Raw genomic sequence first — 22,226 nt, 5'->3', positions numbered from 1 at the left:
GGGCGCGCGCCCTGGGGCGGTGGGGGGGGCTCCCGAGGAGGGGAGGGGCGGGGCGGGGCCTCGGGGGGAGGGAGGGAGCCGCTGGCGGGGAGGGAGGGGACCGTTGGGGGCGCGCGCCCTGGGGCGGTGGGGGGGCTCCCGAGGAGGGGGCGGGGCGCGGCGGGGCGGGGCCTCGGGGGGCGGGAGCCGTTGGGGGCGCGTCCCGGGGCGGGGCTCCCGAGGAGGGGCGCGGCGGGGCGGGGCGTCGGGGGGCGGGAGCCCTGGGGGCGCGTCCCGGGGCGCGGCGGGGCGGGGTGGGGCGGGGCGGGGCCTCGGGGGCGGGAGCCGTTGGGGGCGCGTCCGGGGCGGGGCTCCCGAGGAGGGGCGCGGCGGGGCGGGGCCTCGGGGGGCGGGAGCCCTGGGGGCGCGTCCCGGGGCGGGGCGGGGCGCGCGGCGGGTACTTGGGCGGCGGCGGAGCGGCGTCCGGCCCGCCATGGCTGCGAGGCGCCTGGTGTCCGCGCTGCGCTCCGGCCCCGCCCGCGCCGCCCCGCTGTCCACCGCGCCCGCCGCCCGGGAGCAGCCTGCCGCGGGCCGGGGGGCGGCGCCGGGCTGCGGGGCGGCCGAGGCCGCGCGGCCGCCGTCGCGGGTCGTGGACTTCGGGAGCCCCCGGGAGGCGTACCGCAGCCGGCGCAGCGGGGAGCTGGTGCGCGGCTGGCTGGTGCTGCGCCTGTGCGCCTCGCCCTGGCTGCTGGCGCACCACGAGCAGGTGTGCGGGCGGCGGGCGGCGGGCGGCGGGCGGCGGGGGGCGGGGGCGCGGCGGGGCGGGGCGCGGGCCCCTCCGTGGGCCCCTCCGTGGGCTCCGTGGGCTCCGGGAAGCGTTACTGGAAAGCGGGGGCCACTTGAGCATCGCTTGCAGCCGGGGCGTGACCGACTAAAGATCAAGACCGGCTTCTGAATGTTTAAGCTGCGGCCGCCCGCAGCCATGCGACGTTGTCACCTGAAGTCTAAACGGAGCGCTTCCCAGTGCTGCCTGAAGGGATGCCTTGGAGGTGTTGGAGGGTCATGGCCTGGGAACCCGGAGTTCTCCGAAGTGGCGGCTTAGGAGGGAGCTCGCTAGGCACGGCCACTGGATGTTGGGGAAAATGGGAAGCCACGCGAGTTACTTGTATTAGTCCAACATAGTAACTTGTGAAACGCCTTGAGGGCTCTGGGGAAGTAAAAAGCAGAACAGTGTCTTAGCCAGTGTCAGTCTGGACGTACAGAGAAGACGGCTGTTTCGGGGTGATCCTGGGAACAGCTTGCAGGGTGCAGCTGCTGGTGCTGAGGGTCTGGAAGGCTTTTCATGCCGGAGGTGTTCATTGCTCGAGTGAGACTGTGCTGAGCGGGTGGTGCCGCCTCCCTTGGGCGCTGGGGGAGCTGGGGGGCTGGGGGGCTGGACCAAGGCACCTGCAGCCCTAGGTGAAGGCGAGACCACGGTGCTGGCAGCTGAGGGTGCAGGCCCACCAGGCCGGACTCGGTGAGTGAGGGCACTGTGAGGCCAGCGGAGTGTTGCACGGGGGCTCTCTCCACGGGTTCTACTCAGATGCACCCTGGCACTGATAGTGGCAGGAGTGAAAAGGAAATGAGGAGGAGGAGGGGCAGAGCTGGCGATGTGGAAGCTTCTGGGAAGCCATCTGTGTTTGTGGTAGACGCGGATGCCCTGTGGTAAATTTGTGGCTCTGGAGCGCCCAGGCCAACTGGAGAGGACGGTGGAAAGGGACCCTCAGGGGTCAGGGCACCTGGTGGGGGGTGAAGGCTGGGAAGCACCAGTGTCTGAGGGGCAGCCTGAAAGGAGCAGCACATCCTGGAGGAGCAGGGGTCAGGAGGGAGGAGCCAGCTGGGGCATGGGGATGACCGGGGAGGGAGTAGCTGCCGCAAGGTCTCTGTGGAGGACACGGACAGGGTCCTGGCTCGGGCAGCTGGGGCCTCATGGGTCGGCTGTGTGGGACTGGGATGTCAGGGCAGGACTGGTGCAGCCATGCGGCTGGAAGGGAGGAGTGAAGGCTTGGAGCCATCCAGGCCATGTTTGTCTGGTCTCAGCCCTGAGAGCAAAGCCAGGGGAGGAGCCAGCAGACCTGGGGACCGTGGGGTCCTGTAGGTGACCACTGCCCAATGCCAGAAAGCACTGCAGTGCGGGGACCACCGTGGGTACCTGGAGGTGTGGGGAGGCTTGGCCCCGGGGATGCCGCCAGGAGCCCACTGACGTGTGCTCCCTGTGGGGCTTGTTAGGCCACAGCATTACTAGTGGTTACACTGGGGTCAGGGGCCTCAGTGCCTGGCCCTGGAGGAGACGGGGCGGAGGCCAGGCTGCAGGGCTGTGGGCTGCTCAGCAGGACCAGTACTTACTCACTTTGTTCTCTGGCCTGTTGTGAAAATTCCTTCTGCTCAACAGTGCGGGTCTGAGCAGCACCTGGTGGCAGCGGCGATCGTCAAACCTGTTCCTAGGGAGTGTCCGCCTGAAGCAGCCCTGTTTGAGCTGCTGTACTGGTTTGGGACCCAGTGGGATCCCTTCCTTGCCAGAAGACAAGGGTTTAGGAAGCCCACGTGTTCCACGAGAAAGGCTTCTGTGCTTGGGTGTAAGCCAGTGCAGAAGGGGGTAATGAGGACGGGGACAGGATGGTGACCTTGGGGGACAGGGAGGACAGGGAACTGGCCTCACCCCTCCTTGCTCTGCACACATCTGTTTGAGTCTTTTACAGTGAAAACCAGTATATGTGTTCCTGGTGCAAGTTTCCAAACCCACTGAGAATGCCCCCACCTGGGGCAGAGTGGGGCCTGCCCTCATTTCAGGCTGTGCCACCCAGGGGTACACCTGATGCCGGGGGTGTTTTTCAAGGGGTGGCTTTGCTCTGCAGTTAGCTTCAGATCGGCCAGCCCTGCCCCATGTGCTTCCATAGCCCTCTTGATGGGCTGGCTTCCCTTTGCCAGAGTGAGAGGGTGAGTGACTGGCTCGGTGACCTGAGTGGCCTTCCCTGCCATTCCCTCCGAGCCCCGCCTCTCCTTGGGGAGGTGGTTCCTGTGAAATGCCGGGTGTACTGGAGGTTACCAGCCCAGGGATGCCCTGGGCCAAATTCCAGTGTTTGCCTTGCTCCTGCTTCTTTGATTAGCATTGGCTGTGGCTGCTTTCATGCTTCACCAGCAGGTTGAGTGGTTACGACTGCGACCGTGTGGCCCACACAGCCTGCATGATTTACCATGTGGCCCTGCACAGGAAAATTTGCTGGCCCGAGAGTAGATGACGGGCCTGTTTCCACATGTGGGGATTTCTGAGTTCCCAGAACTGACATGTACGACGGCAGGGGTTGTCCAGAGCCAGATAATGGTTTTCAGGAGTCCGATTCTGCTCCACCTACCAGTGGGGTGAAATCTTTGATATAATCAAGATCCAGCTTTTCCTCTGGCAGGGGTGCTCTGGCCCATGGATTCCCTGACTTCTGGCCTGGGCTGCGTAGGGCCAAGGCAGCCTGTCCCGTTCTCCTGAGTTGGCCTTTTATTTTCCATTTCTCATCCACTTTATAAAAACAGTGAGATGCCATGAAGCCAGGTGCTGCAGAGAGGCAGTGGCAAGGCAGAGGGGATGGCCCGGAGACCCGTGGCCTTGGGATGCCCCCCGGTGACCTCAGGTGGGCTCCTGAGGCATCTCTGCCAAGTCCCAGCCTGCGATTATGGGCGGGTCTGCCTTTAGGCCAGTGTGGGGCTGCTCAGGGTTGGTTTGGGGATGCAGGTGTTTGATTTGCTCATACTTCTGCTTAGACTAGGGATTGTTCCCTGAAGGCCTGATCCCAAGAGATGTTCCTCAGAAAAGGGTTCTGTTATCCATTAGGCTTGACAGACCTCAGGCTTTTTCTGTCTTGGAGCTGAGTGCCGGGGACAGTGGACACAGGAATTCCTACACAGATGGCAGATGTGCCCCCCCAGCAGCCATCCCTTGCAGCCCCAGGGGACTCTGCTGTCCTCATTCCTTCCTGGCCTGGCCTTTCCTGCTGCAGGAGCTCTGTGCCACCCCCATGCCCTGGCAAGCCCCCCTCTCTGGATCTGAGTTAGCAAACATCTCCCACCTGTCACTCCCTCACCCTGTTCTGAACCACTCCATGGAGGTGGCTTGCTCCTTCGAGGTCTCCCCTATAGGATGTGAACTCCTTCTTTTTTTTTTTTTTTTAAGATTTTATTGATTTATTCCTGAGACACACAGAGAGAGAGAGAGAGAGGGGCAGAAACACAGGCAGAGGGAGAAGCAGGCTTCCTGCAGGGACCCCGATGTGGGACTCGATCCCGGGACCCCAGGATCACGCGCTGGGCCAAAGGCAGAAGCTAAACCGCTGAGCCACCCAGGGATCCCCAGATGTGAACTCGTTCTTATCCTAGAATTGTACCAGGCCCAAAGCAGAGGCTCAGGACTTTGGGGACGAATGATGGCAGAAATTGGGTATGTGGCAGTGTGGTTGGAGGAGAAAGCTGAGTGGTTTATAGGCAGCTGTCTTCCTCAGGGGCACGTCCACTTGAGCTGTAGGTCTGCTAAGGCCCCGGATGGACTGTCCTAAATCCACTGGTCCCACGATGGGCTCTCATCTCCCAGACCTTGAAGATGGTCACCTGGCTTATTGTTAGCCTAAGGTTTACTGTAGCTGAAGTCAGACTCCATCTGAATTTCCGCGTGTGTTCATCTGCTCGGCAACCACTGGAGGGCCGGCCCCTTGCCAGGCACTGTTTTAGGGACTTGGAATAAGCAGTGAACAAAACATTGAAAAATCTGGGTGCTCGCCTGCTAGAAAGTTGTACCAAATCCTCCTCCTACCTGGCATAACCCAGCAAGTATGGATACAGAGAATGTTACGATGAACTCACCCGCTGCTGTTCCCAGAGAGACTTGCTGTTCATTTCTGTATCCACCGAGTGGTGGTCAGGCACCCGCTCTGTGCCTCTGGGGTCACCCGTGAGCATGCAGGGCAGGGAGGTGAGTGGTGTTGGGGGCAGGGGGGCAATGGGGGCACTGGGACCTCTGTGGACCTCTGCCCTACGTGAGGAGTGGAGTCACAGTAGCTACGAGCTGAGAAACCAGCTGCTGCTGGTGGTGCCCACTGGTAAACCAAGGCCAGAGTCGGGGTTGGCCCTGGGGACAGTGTCAAGGCTCTACGGTTGGAGCGAAGGGGGCGGGGGAGCAGGGGTGTCCTGCTGGGGACAGGGGAGCCGGGGTGGCCGGGACAACCCTTTCCTTCTGCCTTTCAGCTGCTCCATCTCACCAGGAGGCTTCTGGGGCAAAGGCTGTTTGAAAAGCTGATGAAGATGACCTTCTACGGGCAGTTTGTGGCCGGCGAGGACCAGGAGTCCATCCGGCCCGTGATCCAGCACAACAGGGCATTCGGAGTGGGCTCCATCTTGGACTATGGGGTGGAGGAGGATCTGAGCCCCGAGGAGGCCGAGCGCAAGGAGATGGAGTAAGGCCTCCCTGGGCATCTGCCCGGAACCCCAGAGCGTCCTGGGCCAGCGGGGCGGGGCTGGGCCGAGGCCCCGGGCTGGGGGAGCTTGGTCAGCCTGCTCCCCGGGCTCTCTCTGGGGTGCTTGCACTTTTGCTCTGTGCGAAGGGCACGTCCGGGCTCCCTGTGTGCGCCAGGCCGGAGGAGGGGCCGGGATCGGGGATGGCCACTGTGGTCCACAGCCCAGTGTGGCCCGCCTGCCAGGTTTTGTGTGGTCTGCAGGCTGAGAGTGGCTGGGACTTTTTTATAACTGGTTGAAACAAAACGAGAATGATACTGTGTGACACGGAAAAGTACATGAAAGTCAAATCACTTTTGCTCGGGGTTGGGGGTGGGCAGAGTTGATAGCTACGGCAGGTGCCGTACAGGCCACGAAGCTGGAGGCCGATGATGCTACCTGAGTGTCCACGAACAATGTTTGCTGCACCTGGTGTAGGAGGTGCTCTGGCTTCCTGTTCCAGAGCATCTCATCTGGGGGATCGCTAACCTGCCCCACCTTGCCTCGCTCCTGGAAGGTTTTCTCTTCTTTTTTTAAAAAAGACTTTATTAGAGAGAGAGAGAGAGAGAGAGAGAGAGAATGAGCAGGGTGGGGGAGGGACCGAGGGAGAGGGAGAAGCAGATGCCCCGCTGAGCAGGGAGCCCGATGAGGGGCTCAATCCCAGGACCCCGGGGTCATGACCTGAGCCGCAGACAGACGCCGACCCAACAGCTACCCCTTCTGGGAGGGTTTTCAAATCAGCAGGTGGGCTCTGGTGAGTCCAGGGGTCAGTGTGGCAGGCTGGCCTGGGGTCTCCTCCCGAGGTCACCAACTTGCTGCAGGGCCTGTTCTCTGGGACAGATGGGCACCTCCCTGACTCACCCTTCTGGGCCAGGGAACAAAATTAGACAACAAGGTCACCCTCTGCTTCCTGGGGAGGTAACCGCACAGGAGATGCAGGCAACACCAGCCCTTTCTGTGCAGAATGCCTCGTTCTCACGCTGGTAGCTGCACCCTTGCTTGCATCTGGGACCCTTAGTGGGGACAGGCCTGCTGAGTAGCCTGCCCTGTCTGAGACTGGGGTGTTTGCTCTGGCCTGCCAATGAGAGGGGAGGGGAGGGGAGGAGGAAAGGCAGGGAACGGAATGTCCAAGCCAAGCAGCAGCAGCAGCAGCAGCAGCGGATTGGCCTGCGGAGCCCAGCCCCTGCCCGGCCATTTGCTGTCTGAAAGGCGGGGTCCTCCAGCTTGGCACCCCTCTGTGTAGTCCTCGTGGGGCGGCCCTCAGTGGGGCTGCCTGTTGAATGACTAATGGGCTCTGTGGCCCTGCTGGGTTGAGGGCTGAGTGGTTTCACAATGAGATTTTCTCCCTCTGGCAGGAAGATTCCTTTCCCAGGGTGATCTGGCTGGCTTCCCGCCTGTCCTGCAGGGGGAACCCTGGGAGGTGGGCCGGCCTTGCCCGGGCATGGTGCCTGGTGCCGAGGAGCCGTGCCCCAGGGCCACCCTGATGCTGTGAGGAGCTCTGCTTGGTGGGCTTTGGCATGTGAGTGGTGGTCCCTCCCATCCTAACATGGGGACTCCAGCCGATGTCAGTGGCAGGTGTCAAAGCCTCGTGGCTGGCTCTGCTGCCCCGTGGCCCAGTGCCTTTGGAGAGGCCTGGGCTGAGGGGGCAGAGCCAGGCTTGCAGGTGCTGGTTGAACATCTACGCTGTCAAATTGCCTGCCCGGCTTACCGGGTGTTCTTGCTCAGGGAAGGCTCCAATATGCAGCCCCCACGCACCCCACCGCCCTGCAGAGACTGCTTCTGCGTCCTGGGGGCAGGGGGCAGAAGTCTGTCTCGCTAATCTTGTCACGAGGCCCACGGACCCTGCTCTGGGGAGTGGTACAGGGGCCACTGCCCCTAAGGTCACACGAGTTGGGCAAGGGAGGGTACAGGTAGTGCCGAGCCTGCCCTGGCATAACCATATGAGGACAGAAAGGATGGAGGCGTCCGAATGCACGGGGCTGCCAGCAGGCCTCCCGAGGGTCTGAGGAGGGGGCCCAGGAAGGGTTCCCTGGGGTAGCAAGCAGGAGATGGGAGGCTGTAGGTGCTGGAGGGAGAGGGCTGGGTGGGACCGTGTGTCCCGCAATACCTGATGGAAGGCAGAAGCTGGGGCTTCTAGGAGAGGAGCCCAATGGGGTCTCCCCAGCAGTCTGAGAGCTGTGAGATAGGGGGCTAGGGCACCTCCCAATGGTGGGCTGTGATGAGAACACCCAGGGACAGTGCGTACGGCAGGTAGGTGTCTCGACTATGCAGACACAGGGACGGCTGGAGGTGGAGCCCGGGGTGCTGGCAGCCGGCCGGGTGCTGCCTGGGGCGCCAGGGAGGTGGGTGTGCAGGTGGGAGTGAGCTCCACTGGGCTTCCCGCATTGCCCCCAGGGCAGAGGCTGGCCAGGGCTCCCCTCACTTTCTGCTTTTTCCTAAAAGGCGTCCAGTCAACACATCCTCCGGAGCAGCGAGCTGAGTTTGGAGGCGGCCTAGGGGATGGTTGGGGCTTCCTGCCGCCTCGGCAGCCCTGGTGCTCACGTGCTTCTGCCCTCTGCCCCCAGGGGCACACTCTCTTCGCCCTTCCAGGTCCGGGGCTGTGCACGTGTGTGCGCACAGGGCACTCCCTTCCTTTCCCCACCGATGACGCTGCTCCACTGCACCTGGCAGCTGCCGTCTTTGTCTCTCGTGACCCACCCGCCAGACCTGGTTGAGTGTGAGCCTCGGCCCTTGTGCTGCCGTCTGCTTGGAGGCCGCTGGGCCCTGAGCACGCGGCGGCGCGGCCCACCCGGTTCCTCCGCTTAGTCACTGCTACAGGGCTCCTGTCTGCTCTGTGCCCAGGAGGCTCAGGGATGGAAGTAGCCACAGCCCCTGCGTCCTGCCGCTGGGCCTGCTGGCAGCCAGGAAGGGGTGGCCTGTGCTGCCTTCACCTGTGGAGCCCAGCTGGGGCCCGGAGGGTGGACAGGGTGGACAGGCCGGCCGTGGAAATGTTGAGCCACCTTACACCGTGCTGGGCCCCAGGGGGCCTTTTAGATAATGATTTCCCCTGTGAATGGAATGCGGCCTGCCCGGACGGCGGGCACCTTGGAGGTGGATACTCTGTCACTCTGAGCCACGGCCGTGTGGTTACAAGGCAGGCCCGAGTCCCCAGGAGCCACTCTCCTTGCCGATGAGAGGTGGGCTGCAGGTGACCGAGGGGTCTCATCGGCACCTTGTTGCGGATGGTGAGGCCTGAGTGATGCTTTTGCCTGGTTGTACCTGGGCCCCAGCCTGAGGCAGCTCCTGGTTCCCAGTGGGGACGCCGTGTGTAGGGCTAACCCCCTCCTTCATGTTACAGTCAGATATTGTCGCACTGTGACACCCTCTTCTGTACATCGAGCACACATGTCTAGTGGCCATGACGTGGCTCCTGTCCCCTGTCCCCAGGATGGGGCCTTGTGGGCTGGGCAGCACTATGTGGATGGAGCCCCAGCCCCTGTGGACTGGCCTGACTACTGGGCCGTCCAGGTCCTGACCTGGGCATCCTGGCTCAGAGTTGCCAGATACAGGCCCTGGGGTGGCACAAGAGCTAGGGCCCAAAGGAGGGACTCCTGGAGGGTGGCCCGCAGCCCCAGACTTGTTGGAGGAGCCGGGGATGAAAGCCGGCGTGGCTCTTTGACTCGGCTTGAGGCCACCAGGTGGGGTTACCTCCCAGCAGTGTCACCGGCTTCATCTCTGCCTCAGGCGCCCTGGGAGGGGGGTTGGGGAAATTGCTGTCCTTCTGCGAAATGTGAGTGGAGCCTCAGGAGCCCCAAGGGGCCCAAGCGTTTGGGAGCTCACAGGATAGCTGTGGGGCTTTGGCTGAGCTCTTTCTGTGGTAGCTGGGTCGGGAAGCCGCTGGACTGCCACCCCCAGGCCGGGGAGTGTGGCCAGGGCCCTTCGTCTGGGCAGGCTTAGCCGTGATAGGGTGCGTGATAGGGTGCTGTCCTAGACGGCAGGCGCACTCGGGGGTGGGGGCTGCTGCGATTCTAGCAGGTCCGGGTGGCGGGGCGGCAGGTGGCGAGGGCCCAGCCCCGGGACTGCGGGGAGGCGGGGGTGGCTGGGCTGAGCCTGAGGGCGGGGCAGAGGCCACCGTGGCCTCAGGCGGCCTCACCGGCTTCTCCTGAGGCTTGGGAGGCTATTATTTCGGTGTAATGGGAGACCGGGCGGGGCGGGGAGGGGGAGCTTGCATTTTAAAGAAAAATGCTGGTTGTTTCTTGGAAGATTCGCCTCTGGGGTAGGAATGGGGCCGGACGCTGGGGGCGGTGGCTAGGGGTGGAGCTAGCTGCACCTGGCAGGAGCCCGGAGCCCGACCTGGGGCTCCTGGCGGTGGGAGGCGCCTGCATGTAGGGGGCACAGAACAGGGCAGGGCCCTTGCTCCTCAACTCTGGGCATTTTGTGCGTGTGGCCGCCCGGGTCCTCGCCTTGTGGGCCCCGCCTGGCCCGGGCTCCGACTTCCCCTCGGAAGGAGCACCTGCTCCGTGCCTGGGGCTGCCGCCTGGGTGGACTCACTCCTCGCGCTCCCCCCGGGGCTGGGGGCCAGGGCCGCTGGGCCAGGTGGGGTGTGAGGGGCGGTGACCCTGCAGGCGGGGTGGGTGCCGAGGGAGGGGGCGCGGGAGGCACCCTGGCCGGCCCTCGGGCTCAGCCCCTGGCTTCCTCCGCCCCTGACTGCGAGAGGGAACCTGCCTGTCACCTGCCTGTCACCTGCAGGCCGTCACCGCTCCTTCCTTCCTGCAGGTCCTGTACATCGGCTGTCGAGAGGGAGGGCAGTGGTGAGTTAAGAGGAGGCCCCCCGGGAACGAACGCTCTCTGCGCTCGTCCCCCCACCCCTGCTCAGGGAGACCCGGGTTCGGGGGCCCAGACTTGTGCCCACACGGCTTCTCCCTGGAAGCCTCCAGGCCGTTGCTCCAGGTCGGCTGGCATCCGCGGGGCCCTGTCGGGGGCCTGGTGCCCTGGCCCTTGTGGGCCCGGCCTGTGACGAGGGCTCAGCCAGGGGAGGGCGGGGAGCGGTGGGCAGCACGGGGCGGGAGCAGGCCCGCTGCCGCCCGGGAGGCCCCGCGCTTGCCCAGCGTTGGGCGGGAGCCTGCGTGCTCAGGCCACGTGCCTGCGCCTCTAGGTACGAGTAAGAGGGAGAGGCAGTACCAGGCCCACCCGGCCTTCGGAGACCGCAGGGACGGTGTCATCAGTGCCCGCACCTACTTCTATGCCAGTGAAGCCAAGTGTGACAGCCACATGGAGACGTTCCTGCGCTGCATCGAGGCCTCAGGTGGGGCCCGGCTCCTTGCTGGCTGTGCGCCTGCCGGCGGGGCTGGGGTGGGGGCTGAGCCCTGTGCGCAGACGTGCTCACGGCGGAAGTGAGTCCAGGCTCTCCGGGTGGCCCAGACAGCCATGGGGTTGACCGCGAGTGACGCGGAGCCACACGTGGGCTCGGGTCACCCCGGGGTCACGCCTGAGTCCAGCCCCTGCCGAAGGAGCCGGGCGCCTCCTCCTGGACACCAGTGCCCAGACGTGAACCTCAGGAAGGCCGTCCGCAGGCTGAGCGGCCCCCCGCCAGGATCCGGGGCTCGAGCCTAGCCACGCTGGGCCCTCGCCTTGCCCGTGGCTGTGCCGCTCCGGGAGCCGGTGCCACGGAGGCCTCCCCACCCAGCTGCCTCCGGGTGGAGTGCCCACCGGGGGAGGCGACTCAGGTGGGCCTCTGTGCCCTGGAGTCTCCGGGGCCTCCCCAGCCACAGTGCAGCCCCCACCCCTCCCCATGGGGCCCCAGCAGCCTTCCAATAGGGAACTTTGTACCTTCTGAACCCTGGAAGGGGTGGGAGTGGGTGGTGCTCAGAAGCTGCCTTCTGAGAGCCGTGCTGGGGAGACAGCAGGTGGTCAGGGGGACACTTGGCCTTGGGGGGCCAGAGAAAGGGCCGCCTCCCCGCCTCCGGGCCTGCTGTGCCCGGAGTGAAGGTCACAGACCTGAAGACAGGTCGTGGGTTTCTGGGGGGGAGGAGCGGGGGGCGGTTGGGGCCTTCTGTGCTCCACCTTCTGCCGTGTTGGGAGTCTCTGTGTTCTGTGAGCCCTATCCCCCCGCCCCTGCCCTCGCCTTGGGCAGCCTGGGGTGCTGGTGGGTGGCATGGGAGAGGACACGAGGCAGGGATAGAAGGGCCGTTTGTCGGCTACTCTGGCCACCGCCCTCCTGGATCCATGCTAACGAGCCCCCCCAAGCTGCCTGTTCCCGCCCCTTGGGGTGTCCCAAGCCGCCCTGAGCGTGTGTGCTTATGGGCTCCGTAGGAGGGACGCTGTGGTTAGCCACCGGCCAGGATATATGGCTCCTTGGTGGGCTCTCCCCTCCTGTTCAGGGCGGGCGGCGGGGGAGCTGGCAGGGGCTCCTGGGGCCACCCACCTGAGCCCGAGATTGCGAGCTGCCACTTAGAGCTGCCCCCAGGGAGGGAGGGAGCTGGGAGCAGAAGGCCCGCGGGGGTGGGGGTGGGGGGTAGCGCCCCTGCGGCCCCTGGGAGGGGGGAAGGGAGGGGTGGGGAAGGGAGGAGATATGGCAGCAGGTGGCAGCGGGTCATTCAGGGCTCCCCGGAGGGCTCGGGCCCATCTGAAAGGAAGAGCTGGGACCTTGTGTGCTGTTGGCCATCGGTAGAAGAGGGTCCCTGCCGGCCCTTTGCAGTCTGTCCCACATCTGGCGAGACGTGTCTGCCTCGAGTACAGATTCTGGGCACAGGCTCCTGGTCCTCCCCGTTCCCGTCTGGAGCCCTAATGGTTCTTCCTGTGGCTTCCGACAGGCGGAGCCAGTGATGATGGCTTCTCAGCCATCAAGCTCACTGCGCTGGGGAGACCTCAGTTTCTGGTAAGTGCTAGAACCTTCTGCCTGCAGAGAGTTTGTAAGAACTTGGCTGAGCCTCATGCAGTGAGCATGAAGTGAAAGCTCCTGTGTTGGCACCTTGGTGTTGGGAGCTGGGTACCAGCTGGACCCGGGGGGGCCCCAGAGTCTCTGCAGGGGCGGGAAGCTGGGCACGCACCAGACGGTGGCTCAGGCCTGCACTTGCAGCTGCAGTTCTCAGACGTGCTGACCAAGTGGAGACGATTCTTTCACCAAATGGCTGCAGAGCAAGGGAAGACTGGTCTGGCTGCCATGGATACCAAGTTGGAGGTGGCTGTGCTACAGGTGGGACAGCCTTGCCCCGGTGGGTGTGAGTGGGTGGGCACCGAGGGGCTCGGGGAGGACTGGCCAGGTAGTGTTTGGGGTGGGTTCCCAGAGGCTCCCAGCACCCCCTGTGGTGGCTGGGGTCCGTTGGGAAGGACACGCTGGGGGGGGGGGTTGGTGAAGGGGGAGGCTTGCCCTGCAGGTGACAGGGTGCTGCAGAGCTCTGGGTCTGGGAAGCGGCATTAGGGACAGGAAGGAATAGACCTGTCTGTGAAGCAGAAACACAAACCCGAACTGTATCCCGTTCGCCCTAATGCTGTAATAAGGCCAAAAGAGCAACACGGACGTTCCGGGGGAACAGGGAGTGTTAGTGAACGGGACTAGGGCAGGTCCCCAGGACTGGCACCTTCTCACTTCTCAAGGAAAGTGTGGCAAAGATGGGCATCGCCTCCAGGACGGAGATTGAGAACTGGTTCACTGCGGAGACCCTGGGCGTGTCTGGGTAAGCGTGGCCCCGAGCTGGGAATTCAGGAGCATCTACCCCGATTCAGCTCTGGTTCCTGCAGAGCCCCCGGGCTTCTCCCAGTCCTGGGTGCCCTCCTGGAGAGCATGGGCCTGGGGTGACAGTGCCGAAGGGCCTTTTCCCTGACACACAGCGGGAGTTGACAGGGTGCCGGGGTCCGCACGGCCGGGGCTGCGGCTAGGCCAGGGCCAGGCAGGACTACAGCTGGGTGGGAGCGCCCCTGGGCTGGCAGCGCTGCTCACAGAATTATTTGGGTCCTGGAGTAAGTGTGCCACACTCAGCCCTTCCTGGGACCCGTGTGGCAGGCAGGAGGGTCATGGCAGCTGAGGTCCCGAGGGGACTGAGGTCACCAGGGCCCCTGGGCTGCAGAAGCTGCCCCTTCACACGCGGGGCCTCCCACGTTTGGCTCTTTCCCAGGCCTGCCATGGCCCACGCTGTTCTTGCTGTTTACCCTGGGTTTGTAACAGCCCCCGCCACCCCACTGCAAGAATGTTGTGGTTTAGGTTTCCATTTTGTAAACAGAGGACAACGTGAACATTTTATTTGTCTTTCGGAACTGAACACCGAGGCGGGCTCTGTGGGAGTTGGGCTTGGGGTGCCCTTTTAAGGTGTGGGCTGGTGTGGGGACTGCCCCCCTCCATAGACCCTAGCGCCCCTGTGCTCATGCAGCTTCTCCCGCAGCACCCTGGACCTGCTGGACTGGAACAGCCTCATCGACAGCAGGACCGAGCTCTCCAAGCACCTGGTGGTTCCTAACATGCAGGTGGCACCCCTCGCCCCTGAGCCCTGTCTCATCGGGGTGCAGGGCTGAGAAGGGAATGTTCCCTGTCCCTTACCCTGGGGCCACGGCTGGCAGGGAGCACTGTCCTTCCTGGCCGCACAGCACCCTATGGTCCGGGGGGAAGAGGACAGATCCCCGAGTGCCCCACAGAGGGGCACAGAGACCCATGTCATCTACCTGCGCATGCCGGGCCATCCCAAACCTCGGTGGCCTGAAATGGCAGTAATCCTATTACCGCCGGCGCGGTTCGGGACTGCCGGGGCCCAGCTGGTGGTGGTAGCTCTGGTTCCCTTGCGGTTCTCGGAGGGTGGCGGGGCCTAGGGTCATTGTGCAGGGGCCCTGCTCACACAGCCGGCGGGTGGTGCTGACTGTGGGGCAGGGCTTCCTCACCATGCGGCGCCTGGGTTCCCAGGGTGAGTGTCGTGCCCACCCCGCCCAAGCCAGGCGGAAGCACCTTTTCCAGCCTAGCCTCACGTGTCCCATAGCGTCACCTGGGCCCAGTTGTGTGTGTGAAAAGCAAATCGCCAGGCCAGCCTGTGTTCAAGGGGAGAGGAATGAGCCCCCTCCCCGCTGCCCCTCTTGCCTGTGGGAGGTGCCAGGACTCTGCACCCTGTTTGAAAACCCCCCTCAGGCTGGGCTGTAAAGCAGCAGCAGAAGCACCTTGGGGAAACATCCCGCCAACCGTGCCTTCCACAAGCATCTGGCCCCAGTGGACTGAGGGCCCATCCCCCAACTGAGACACAGGGCCAGCAGAGGGGCAAGCTTAAGGCCCCTCCAGGAATGCCCTGGGCAGGTGTTAGTGGGCATGTGGCGCTAGCATGGGCATGGGGCCCGGTGCTGTACGAGCCTTCAGGGGAAGGCCACCGTCTGGGGATGGTGCCTCTGTCCCTGCTGCGAGCTGTCCCCACCTGCCTGTAGACGCAGTTCTTCCTCTGAGCCCTCTCCTTGCTGGGAGCTGAGTCCTGGGTGATTGGACGGGTCAAGGGTTACTTCCTTACCATTGTCTGGGGGCAGGAGGGGGATGTCCTGCAAGGGTCCTGGGGAGGCTGTGGGAGCAGACACCTCGGTGCAGGCCTGACCTGCGGCGGCTAGCCCTGTGAGTCAGAGGGTGGTGGCTGGCAGTGACGTTCTGGGGTACCATGTGGCCTCGGGGCAGGGCACTGATCTTTACTAAAAAACAGGGAAGGGGGGCGGTGGGGATGAGGTGGCCTTGCTGGTCCTGGGGACCATGCCCTGGGTGTTGGTGGGCCCTGCACACGGGGCAGGGGGCTGCCCTTCGGGCAGGTACGGTCTTGAAGCCCGGCTGCAGCCTGACCACACGCCGCCCCAGACAGGACAGCTGGAGCCTCTGCTGTCACGGTTTACTGAGGAGGAAGAGCTGCAGATGACGAGGATGCTGCAGAGGATGGACATCCTGGCCAAGGTCGAGGACCCTGAGCGTGCCCAGAGAGGGGGGTGCCTGGCTTACCGGACCCCAGTCGAACCCCCGTCCCCCCCTGCACCTCTTAGAAAGCTGCCGAGATGGGCGTGCGGCTGATGGTGGACGCCGAGCAGACGTACTTCCAGCCGGCCATCAGCCGCCTGACGCTGGAAATGCAGCGCAAGTTCAACGTGGAGAAGCCGCTCATATTCAACACGTACCAGTGCTACCTCAAGGTACCGGCCCTGCCTGCTGCCTGCTGCCTGCTGCCTGCTGCCGGCCTCCCTCGAGGCCTGCTGGTGCTGGGGAGGAGGCCTCGAGCAGGAAGAAAGGCCCAGGACCCTGTCACCAGCTGTGTGCCGGCCCCTTCTGTGGGCCTCCGGTCCCAGCTGGGGTGTAGAAGGGGTAGGAGGGAGGCGGGGGGGCCTTTGTACAGTCCGCTGCATATGCTGTAATCCCCGCATGCCGAAGGCCTCACAGGTCACGGGTTTTTCCAGCCACTTTTTAATTCGGGTCCCTCTGAGGATCCGATGAATGCACTGGTACCCCTCCCCCCCCCAAAGACTTGCTCAGAATTTGGCATGTACCTCAGGGAGCCTGGGGTCCTTCAGGGTGGGATCAGCGAGCACAGACCTGGGCTGGGCTGTTCCGGGATCAGGCAGGTATTTGGAGGACACGGCGTGGGATCCGGGCCGGTGTCCCGAGCATGCAGGACCCCTGCCCCCCAGTCAGTCTGAGGAGACCCTGGAGCCTGCCGTGGCTGCTGGCAACCTAGACTGGCCCCTGGCAGGTTGTCCCCAGGTTGTCCCAGGCCACACAGAGGAATCCTCGTTTCTTAGAGACAGGTCAACAGGCCTTCCTTACCTGTGCTTGTCTCTCAGCCCCGCTAAGCCCCTGCAGGCTAGGCAGCTCCTGCTGGCCCTGGGGTCTCACGGTTGACTGTACCCTGGGGGCACCTGGGTCTTAGGGGACACAGGCCAGGGGGGCATCATCCTGGTCATCGTCAACTTGCGGCCCTGGTCCCACAGGACGCCTATGACAACGTCACCCTGGACGTGGAGCTGGCTCGCCGTGAAGGCTGGTGCTTTGGGGCCAAGCTAGTGCGTGGTGCCTACATGGCCCAGGAACGTACCCGTGCCGCAGAGATCGGCTACGAGGACCCCATCAACCCTACGTACGAGGCCACCAATGCCATGTACCACAGGTGCGCCAGCCCTCCTGGGCCCTCAGGGCTTCGTGGCTTCCTGGGCAGGGCTGCTGGAACCCACCCCATGTGACCCCCATCTGAAGACGGGGCAGGCCTGCGAGTCAGAAGCCTCCGTAGGACCAACATAATGCTTGAGGCCGGAACTGATGATCTCCTCTGCTTTTGGTCTACCCTTTCCCAGAACTATTAAGGTGCATTTTTAGTACAGAAAAGTCTACTGAATAAATCTAAACTGGCCCAGGTCCCCCGCCAGCTCCCGTGCACACCCAGGACCAGGGAGATGCCCCGAGCAGCCTCCTGCCTTTCGTGGTACAGTCGTCAGCTCTTGTGCACCTGCTTCTGGTCTGTTGGCCTTGCTGACGCTCGTGCAGCAGCACATGCAGAGCCCGTGCTCTCTCTCCAGGAGACACCACCAGGAGTGGGTGTCTGCCCGCCCTGGCTCCTGCCCCCTGCCGGCAGCGCCCTGCTGCTTTCCCAGAGCTCCCCGGTGTGCCAGGTGTGTACTCACGCCAGCCCTGGCATCATGCACCCCTTGTGCCCTTGCTTCTCCACGTGACACCCATCTGGATTCTCCTGTGTCACGTGCAGGCCTGAGGCGTGAACCCAACAGCCAGCAGGGTGCCCATCTCTGTGAGCTCTGGGTGGTTCACCGTCAGGTCATTCTAGCAGTGGCTCGGCACCTACCTTGCCCCCGTGCACTCACGGGCAAGGACACAGTTGTGGCACGTTCCGGGCCGCGGAGTCGCTGGGTCCGAGGACATACACCGTCACTGCCAAACGGTAGCATCCTCACTCCGCCCCCCAGGCCTTTCACTTCCTTGGGGACCGCTTCCCAGAAGTGAAGTCGCAGGAGTCACGGGTGCCTGGGGCACTGGGACTTGCCCCAGCTGGTCCCCTGCTGCACATCTAGCCCAGGAGCTGCTGTTTGCTTTCCTGCCTAAGAGGTGCTGAGGAGTGACAGGTGTAGCCCTGGTCCCACCGCTGTGGCCATGCTTGGGAGGAATGGGCCTGCTGGATGGCCCTGGGCCTGTCTGTGGCCTCTGCAGGTGGGGGCTCATGTGGCACTCCCCTCAGGTGCCTCAACTATGTCCTGGAGGAGCTGAAGCACAACAGCAAGGCCAAAGTGATGGTGGCCTCCCACAATGAAGACACGGTTCACTTCACGCTGCGCAGGTAAGCACCCCCTCTAGCAGTCTGGTGCTCTCCAGCCGGGGAGGGGCTTGGGATGAGTGCCGTGGAAGCACGTGCCGCGACCTGCCAGACGTGGTGGTATTCGCAGGGTAACCTTGGGCGGCGACCTGGAGCGGCAGCTTTGGTGTCCTGCGGGCCCCTGCCTCCCAGGTCCGAGTGGCCTTGGCGCTGCAGTAGAAAAGGCTGCCGGCAGTTACTTTGGTTTTTAAAATTAGTACCTGCTTTATTGAAGTTGTGAATTCGAAAACCAGGTTTCATTAGGTGATTTAAATAGCTTACTGCCATGCCCAAGTGCAGCGTGTAATGTGGGCCACCCTCAGGAGGTGGCTGGCACGTCACCTGACTCATAAGAATTTCTTTCAATGCTTTAAACTGCATTTAGAATTTAATATAGTCTGTTTTCTCTTTAAATGCCTGCCCTGTGGAGCAAAACTTTGGTAGAATCCAGACAAGTCAGATAGAGGAATAAGGTGAGGTAAATTCACGAATACCTCAGTGTCATCCCCCTGTTGTGTTTTCTGTCCTAACCCAGGCAGCACCACGTGGGGGCAATTCTGTCTACCCCGGTTGCCACCTTCCTGGGCTTGAGGCCCCCAGCATAGCGGCAGCGGCCTTCCCGGCCCTTGCCTCTCCCAGGAGCAGAGCAGGGTGCTCAAGGCTTGGGGCTGAGCCAGGCTTCGGGAAGGGGCGATGGAGCAGCCGGGGCAGGGTGCAGCCGGAGCGGGGCGCAGCCAGACTGGGTGCCTTCAGGGTGCCTCCTGATGAGCTGACACTGGTCGCTCCACACTTGTTCGGGGACGCGGCACTTACTCTCCACTTGTGACCGCACAGCTTTTTCACAGCCTGAAACTATAGCTGACAAGCATGATTTCTAATGCACAGTGGCCACGGCCATCAGGGTGAGGACAGGAGCACCGAGGCCACCAGTGCCACCTAGGCCGAATGCAGACTGGCGAGGCTCCCTTGCAAGAGTCCCCGCCAGGGTGGTGTGGCTGTTTCCCTGGGACGGCTGGGGGGCCGAGTGGCATCCCAGCTGGACAGGACTGTTCTGTTTTCCTCCATCCCTAGGGACTTCCCAGGTGCTCATTTCCTGCCTCGGATGCCCTGTCCTTGTCACCGGATGTCACAGGGTCAGGAGCACCTTCTGTGTTCAGTGCAGAAACAAAAAAATTAGTTGTAGCCTGACTTTTAAAACAGATACCTGATTAAGTTGCAAATCCTAAAACCTGGTTTTCCCTTAGACTTAAAAATACTACTCTGTGATGGAGATTTGATCAAAGCTTGAACCCCTCGGGCACCAGGGTCCTCCACTACCACTAGACGGTGTACACCAAGAGCCTCCCCTGCCCCTGGCAGAGCAGCTGGGAAGCTGCGCCCCTGCACAGTGCAGGCCCCCGTGGGGGTCAGCGGTGTGGACGGTGCCCACTTCCCGGGTCTCAGTTACGAACTCAGCAGCTTCGGTGGGCCGCCAGCGGGGATCACAGGTAGTCCACTCAGACACCAGTCACGCGGAGAGCAGTGCAACTAAGTCAGAACCTGCCCTCAGAAGGGCTCCCTTTCTCCTGTCTTCTGAACCTTCCCACCAAGAGCTGTGTATCTTCACCATCTTAGCAGGGGCGGCCCCCAGCCCTGGACACAGCTTTCCCCCGGCTCGAGTGCCAGCCGAGCGCTCTCATCGCCCCCGGGGGCCGTGCCAGGCTCCCAAGTACCGCTCCACGGATGTCACAGCAAAGGCTCAGCCCGCATAGCTCCCTGCTCCTGCTCAGGGGGCCGGGGAGCCCGCAGCGGCTGGGGCTCGCCTTCCCCGAGGAAGCAGCACGGGTCTCTAACGCCACACCAGGGATCTCAGTCTGATAGCCTATGTCAGCTTTGGCCGAGTGGCAAACCAACTCACAACTCAAGAGACCTGAACCGCAGTATATTCTGTGGGTTTGTCTTGCATCTGTGGTCAGCTAAAGCCTGACTGGCCCTAAATGGCTTCATTCATTGGCAGGGGCAGCAAAGGGGACTGCATCACATGTCCAATTTCTGACAGGCCGGGCTTTGCCACATGGTGGTCTCGGGCTTCCAGAAGCCCTGGAGAGGGCAAGCCTCTGCCCACATCATATTTGCTCTTGTCCTTATGGCCAAAGAAGTCCGGAGGCCTAGCCCAGATGGCAGGTGGAGGGCCCCATGTGCTGGACAAAGTTGCAGTCACAGGGCAGAGGGTGTGGAGAGTGGTTAGCAGCGGTCATTGCAGGAGCCACTGGAATGTCCCACCACCAGAGGTCAGAAGGGCAGCAGTAGTGTGGCAGCCCTGCTTTAATAGGGTTCGTGTTCCAGTGGGGGACGGAGATACTGGAGACCAGAGCAACATGGTAGAGACTGTGGCCTGCTTTAGACTGTGTGGCCCCCACATTGGAGCCAGACTCTGAGGGAAGGAGGGAAAGGGCCAGTGGGATGACCCTCATGCCAGGGCGAGGTGTCCTCAATGCTCTGAGAGCCAGGGGTGCACACTCCTGGGCCGGCAGCCTGCGTAGGGATGAGAAGGACTCAGGCTGAACATGCCTGGAGGTGGAAGGACAAGGGGAGGTTTCAGAGCGCTGGTGCAGACACATGGATATAGGAAGCTGGAGGTAAAAATGTGGGAATCCTCAGCCAGTAGACATTTCAAACCCTGGGAATTTTGGTAAGATCCTGTGAGTGGGGAGGTATGAGGACAGGAAAGGACGCCCGACAGAGTTGGGTGGGCCACCCACCCCAACATCTGAGCACTATAGCAATGTTCCGTTAGCCACACAAAGAACACCCAAAATATTACCTGTATTCAGTATTTCGGAAAAATGCATTCTTTTTTCCAGTTTGATATGGAATTCAAAATTCCACGTGTGTTCAGTACCTGCAGCCCATCTCAGTGTAGACCAGCTGACTATTGTAAAGAATCCATAGCCTCCAGGGGCTGGTGCTGCTCTACAGGGCGGAGCAGCCAGCAAGGGGAGGACAAGAGACCCGGTGGGAGGGAGACACTGGGGATGTGTCCCTGAAGCAGAGGGGCTCAGGAAGGGCCGGGGGGGGGGGGCCCTCTGAGAGCCTCCCCAGGCCACACCTTGGGGTAGGCTTGCCTTGCTGGGCAGGGCACCAGAACAGAGGTCAGGGTGGAGAAGAGGGAGGGGGAGGAGAACTTGGTGGCCACGGGCTGAGGTGGGAACCAGCAGGGCAGGGGTTTGGGCGGCACAGAGCCTACACCTGTGCCCCAGACAGCAAGGGATGGAGGTTAAATTATATGCTTGAGAATCTGGGAGTGGCACTGGGGCAGGGGCTCACCTGCCACCTCATCTGTCTATAGGATGGAGGAGCTTGGCCTGTACCCTGCCGATCGCCAGGTGTACTTTGGACAGCTACTGGGCATGTGTGACCAGATCAGCTTCCCACTAGGTGAGCCAGGCCTCTGGGGAACAGGGAACAGGGTGGGGGTGTCCAGGGCTGGGACTCACTGCTCCTGCCTGTGTCCAGGCCAGGCCGGGTTTCCTGTGTACAAGTATGTGCCTTATGGCCCTGTGATGGATGTGCTGCCCTACCTATCCCGGCGTGCCCTGGAGAACAGCAGCGTCATGAAGGGCGCCTGGCGGGAGCGGCAGCTGCTGTGGCAGGAGCTCAAGCGGAGGATCCGCACAGGCAGCCTCTTCCACCGTCCAGCCTAGCGTTCGTGGGCAACTGGCGTCACCCACCTTCAGACTTGACCTCCAGCCCTTCCCAGGGCCCCCAGCCCAATGCCATAGCCTTAGCCCAACCCCAGCCTCACGTGGATTCACCTTTTTATGCCCAAGACTGTGAGACCTGCTGGAAGTGGCCTCCATGCTCTTGCTCGGGATGTGGGCACGCAAGGGGGTTCTGGTGCCTGCCAGAGCTACTGCGAACTGTCAGGAAGGAGTGCCTTTCCACAGTGAGCATGACCCTTCTCTCTGCCTGCTCCCATGAACCTGGACCCCAAGGACCACCCTGTAAGCCAGGGTTCACCCAGCCCACACCCTAAGCCCCACAGGTGGGCAGCTGCCAGGCTAGGAAGCTGACCAGGTCAATAAACCAGTACTGCTGCAGCCCTCAGCTTCATGCCTGCAGTGCTCTCTCGTGCCTTCCCGTGGGATCAGCATCAAAGATGGAGTGGCCCTGATGGCTCTGCCCCTCTGGCACCATGTGTCCCTGGGGCCTGGCCCACCATGGGTGGGGCAGACCCACCCATACCTCCCTTCAGGCTGTATCACAGATTAGGCTACGCGGGGTGCTGGAAACTCGCACCCCAGGATGACAGCAGGGTCCCTGGGCTCAGACCAGTGCAGGCAGGATGTTCCTAGGGGTGGGCCTGGCGCTTCTCCACCCCAGAGCCTTTCTGCTGCTCTGACAGAAGCAGACTCCTGGCTGCCCACGCACTTCCAGGCTCCCCGAGCGGCCTAGATGTGGTCCTAGTGCCTGGGGACATCTGCT

The 22,226-nt window shown here is 62.8% G+C and overlaps 1 protein-coding gene across 3 annotated transcripts; it reads left to right on the top strand.

The window, feature by feature from the left end:
- The first annotated feature begins 472 nt into the window (after positions 1 to 472).
- On the top strand, positions 473 to 21,854 carry LOC477562 (proline dehydrogenase 1, mitochondrial). Of its 3 annotated transcripts, none has more exons than XM_038575852.1 (14): positions 473 to 745; positions 5,245 to 5,453; positions 10,246 to 10,280; positions 10,625 to 10,774; positions 12,282 to 12,346; positions 12,548 to 12,664; positions 13,066 to 13,145; positions 13,848 to 13,929; positions 15,278 to 15,370; positions 15,457 to 15,603; positions 16,396 to 16,571; positions 17,649 to 17,747; positions 21,091 to 21,179; positions 21,258 to 21,854. In XM_038575852.1, the coding sequence occupies exons 1-14, from the start codon at positions 473 to 475 to the stop codon at positions 21,443 to 21,445; spliced, it is 1,803 nt and encodes a 600-aa protein (XP_038431780.1). In that variant the 3' UTR covers positions 21,446 to 21,854. The 3 variants fall into 3 exon arrangements, with proteins under 3 accessions (XP_038431780.1, XP_038431782.1, XP_038431781.1); XM_038575854.1 differs by lacking the exon at positions 473 to 745 and adding an exon at positions 1,115 to 1,495 and having other exon boundaries at positions 13,836 to 13,929; XM_038575853.1 differs by lacking the exon at positions 473 to 745 and adding an exon at positions 4,329 to 4,972 and having other exon boundaries at positions 13,836 to 13,929.
- Positions 21,855 to 22,226: the final 372 nt, after the last annotated feature.

Source organism: Canis lupus, chromosome 26 (assembly GCF_011100685.1).
Source record: "Canis lupus familiaris isolate Mischka breed German Shepherd chromosome 26, alternate assembly UU_Cfam_GSD_1.0, whole genome shotgun sequence".
In the NCBI taxonomy this organism is placed as follows: domain Eukaryota; kingdom Metazoa; phylum Chordata; class Mammalia; order Carnivora; family Canidae; genus Canis; species Canis lupus.
This window is presented reverse-complemented; position numbering and strand designations above follow the sequence as displayed.

What these genes read in the sequence shown, in the direction of transcription:
- LOC477562 (XM_038575852.1), top strand. Translation starts at nt 473, where the DNA reads ATGGCTGCGAGGCGCCTGGTGTCCGCGCTGCGCTCCGGCCCCGCCCGC. An exon ending in GCGCTGCATCGAGGCCTCAG is followed by an intron (nt 10,775 to 12,281) that starts GTGGGGCCCGGC and finishes GGCTTCCGACAG; the next exon opens with GCGGAGCCAGTGATGATGGC. An exon ending in GAGACCCTGGGCGTGTCTGG is followed by an intron (nt 13,146 to 13,847) that starts GTAAGCGTGGCC and finishes CTTCTCCCGCAG; the next exon opens with CACCCTGGACCTGCTGGACT.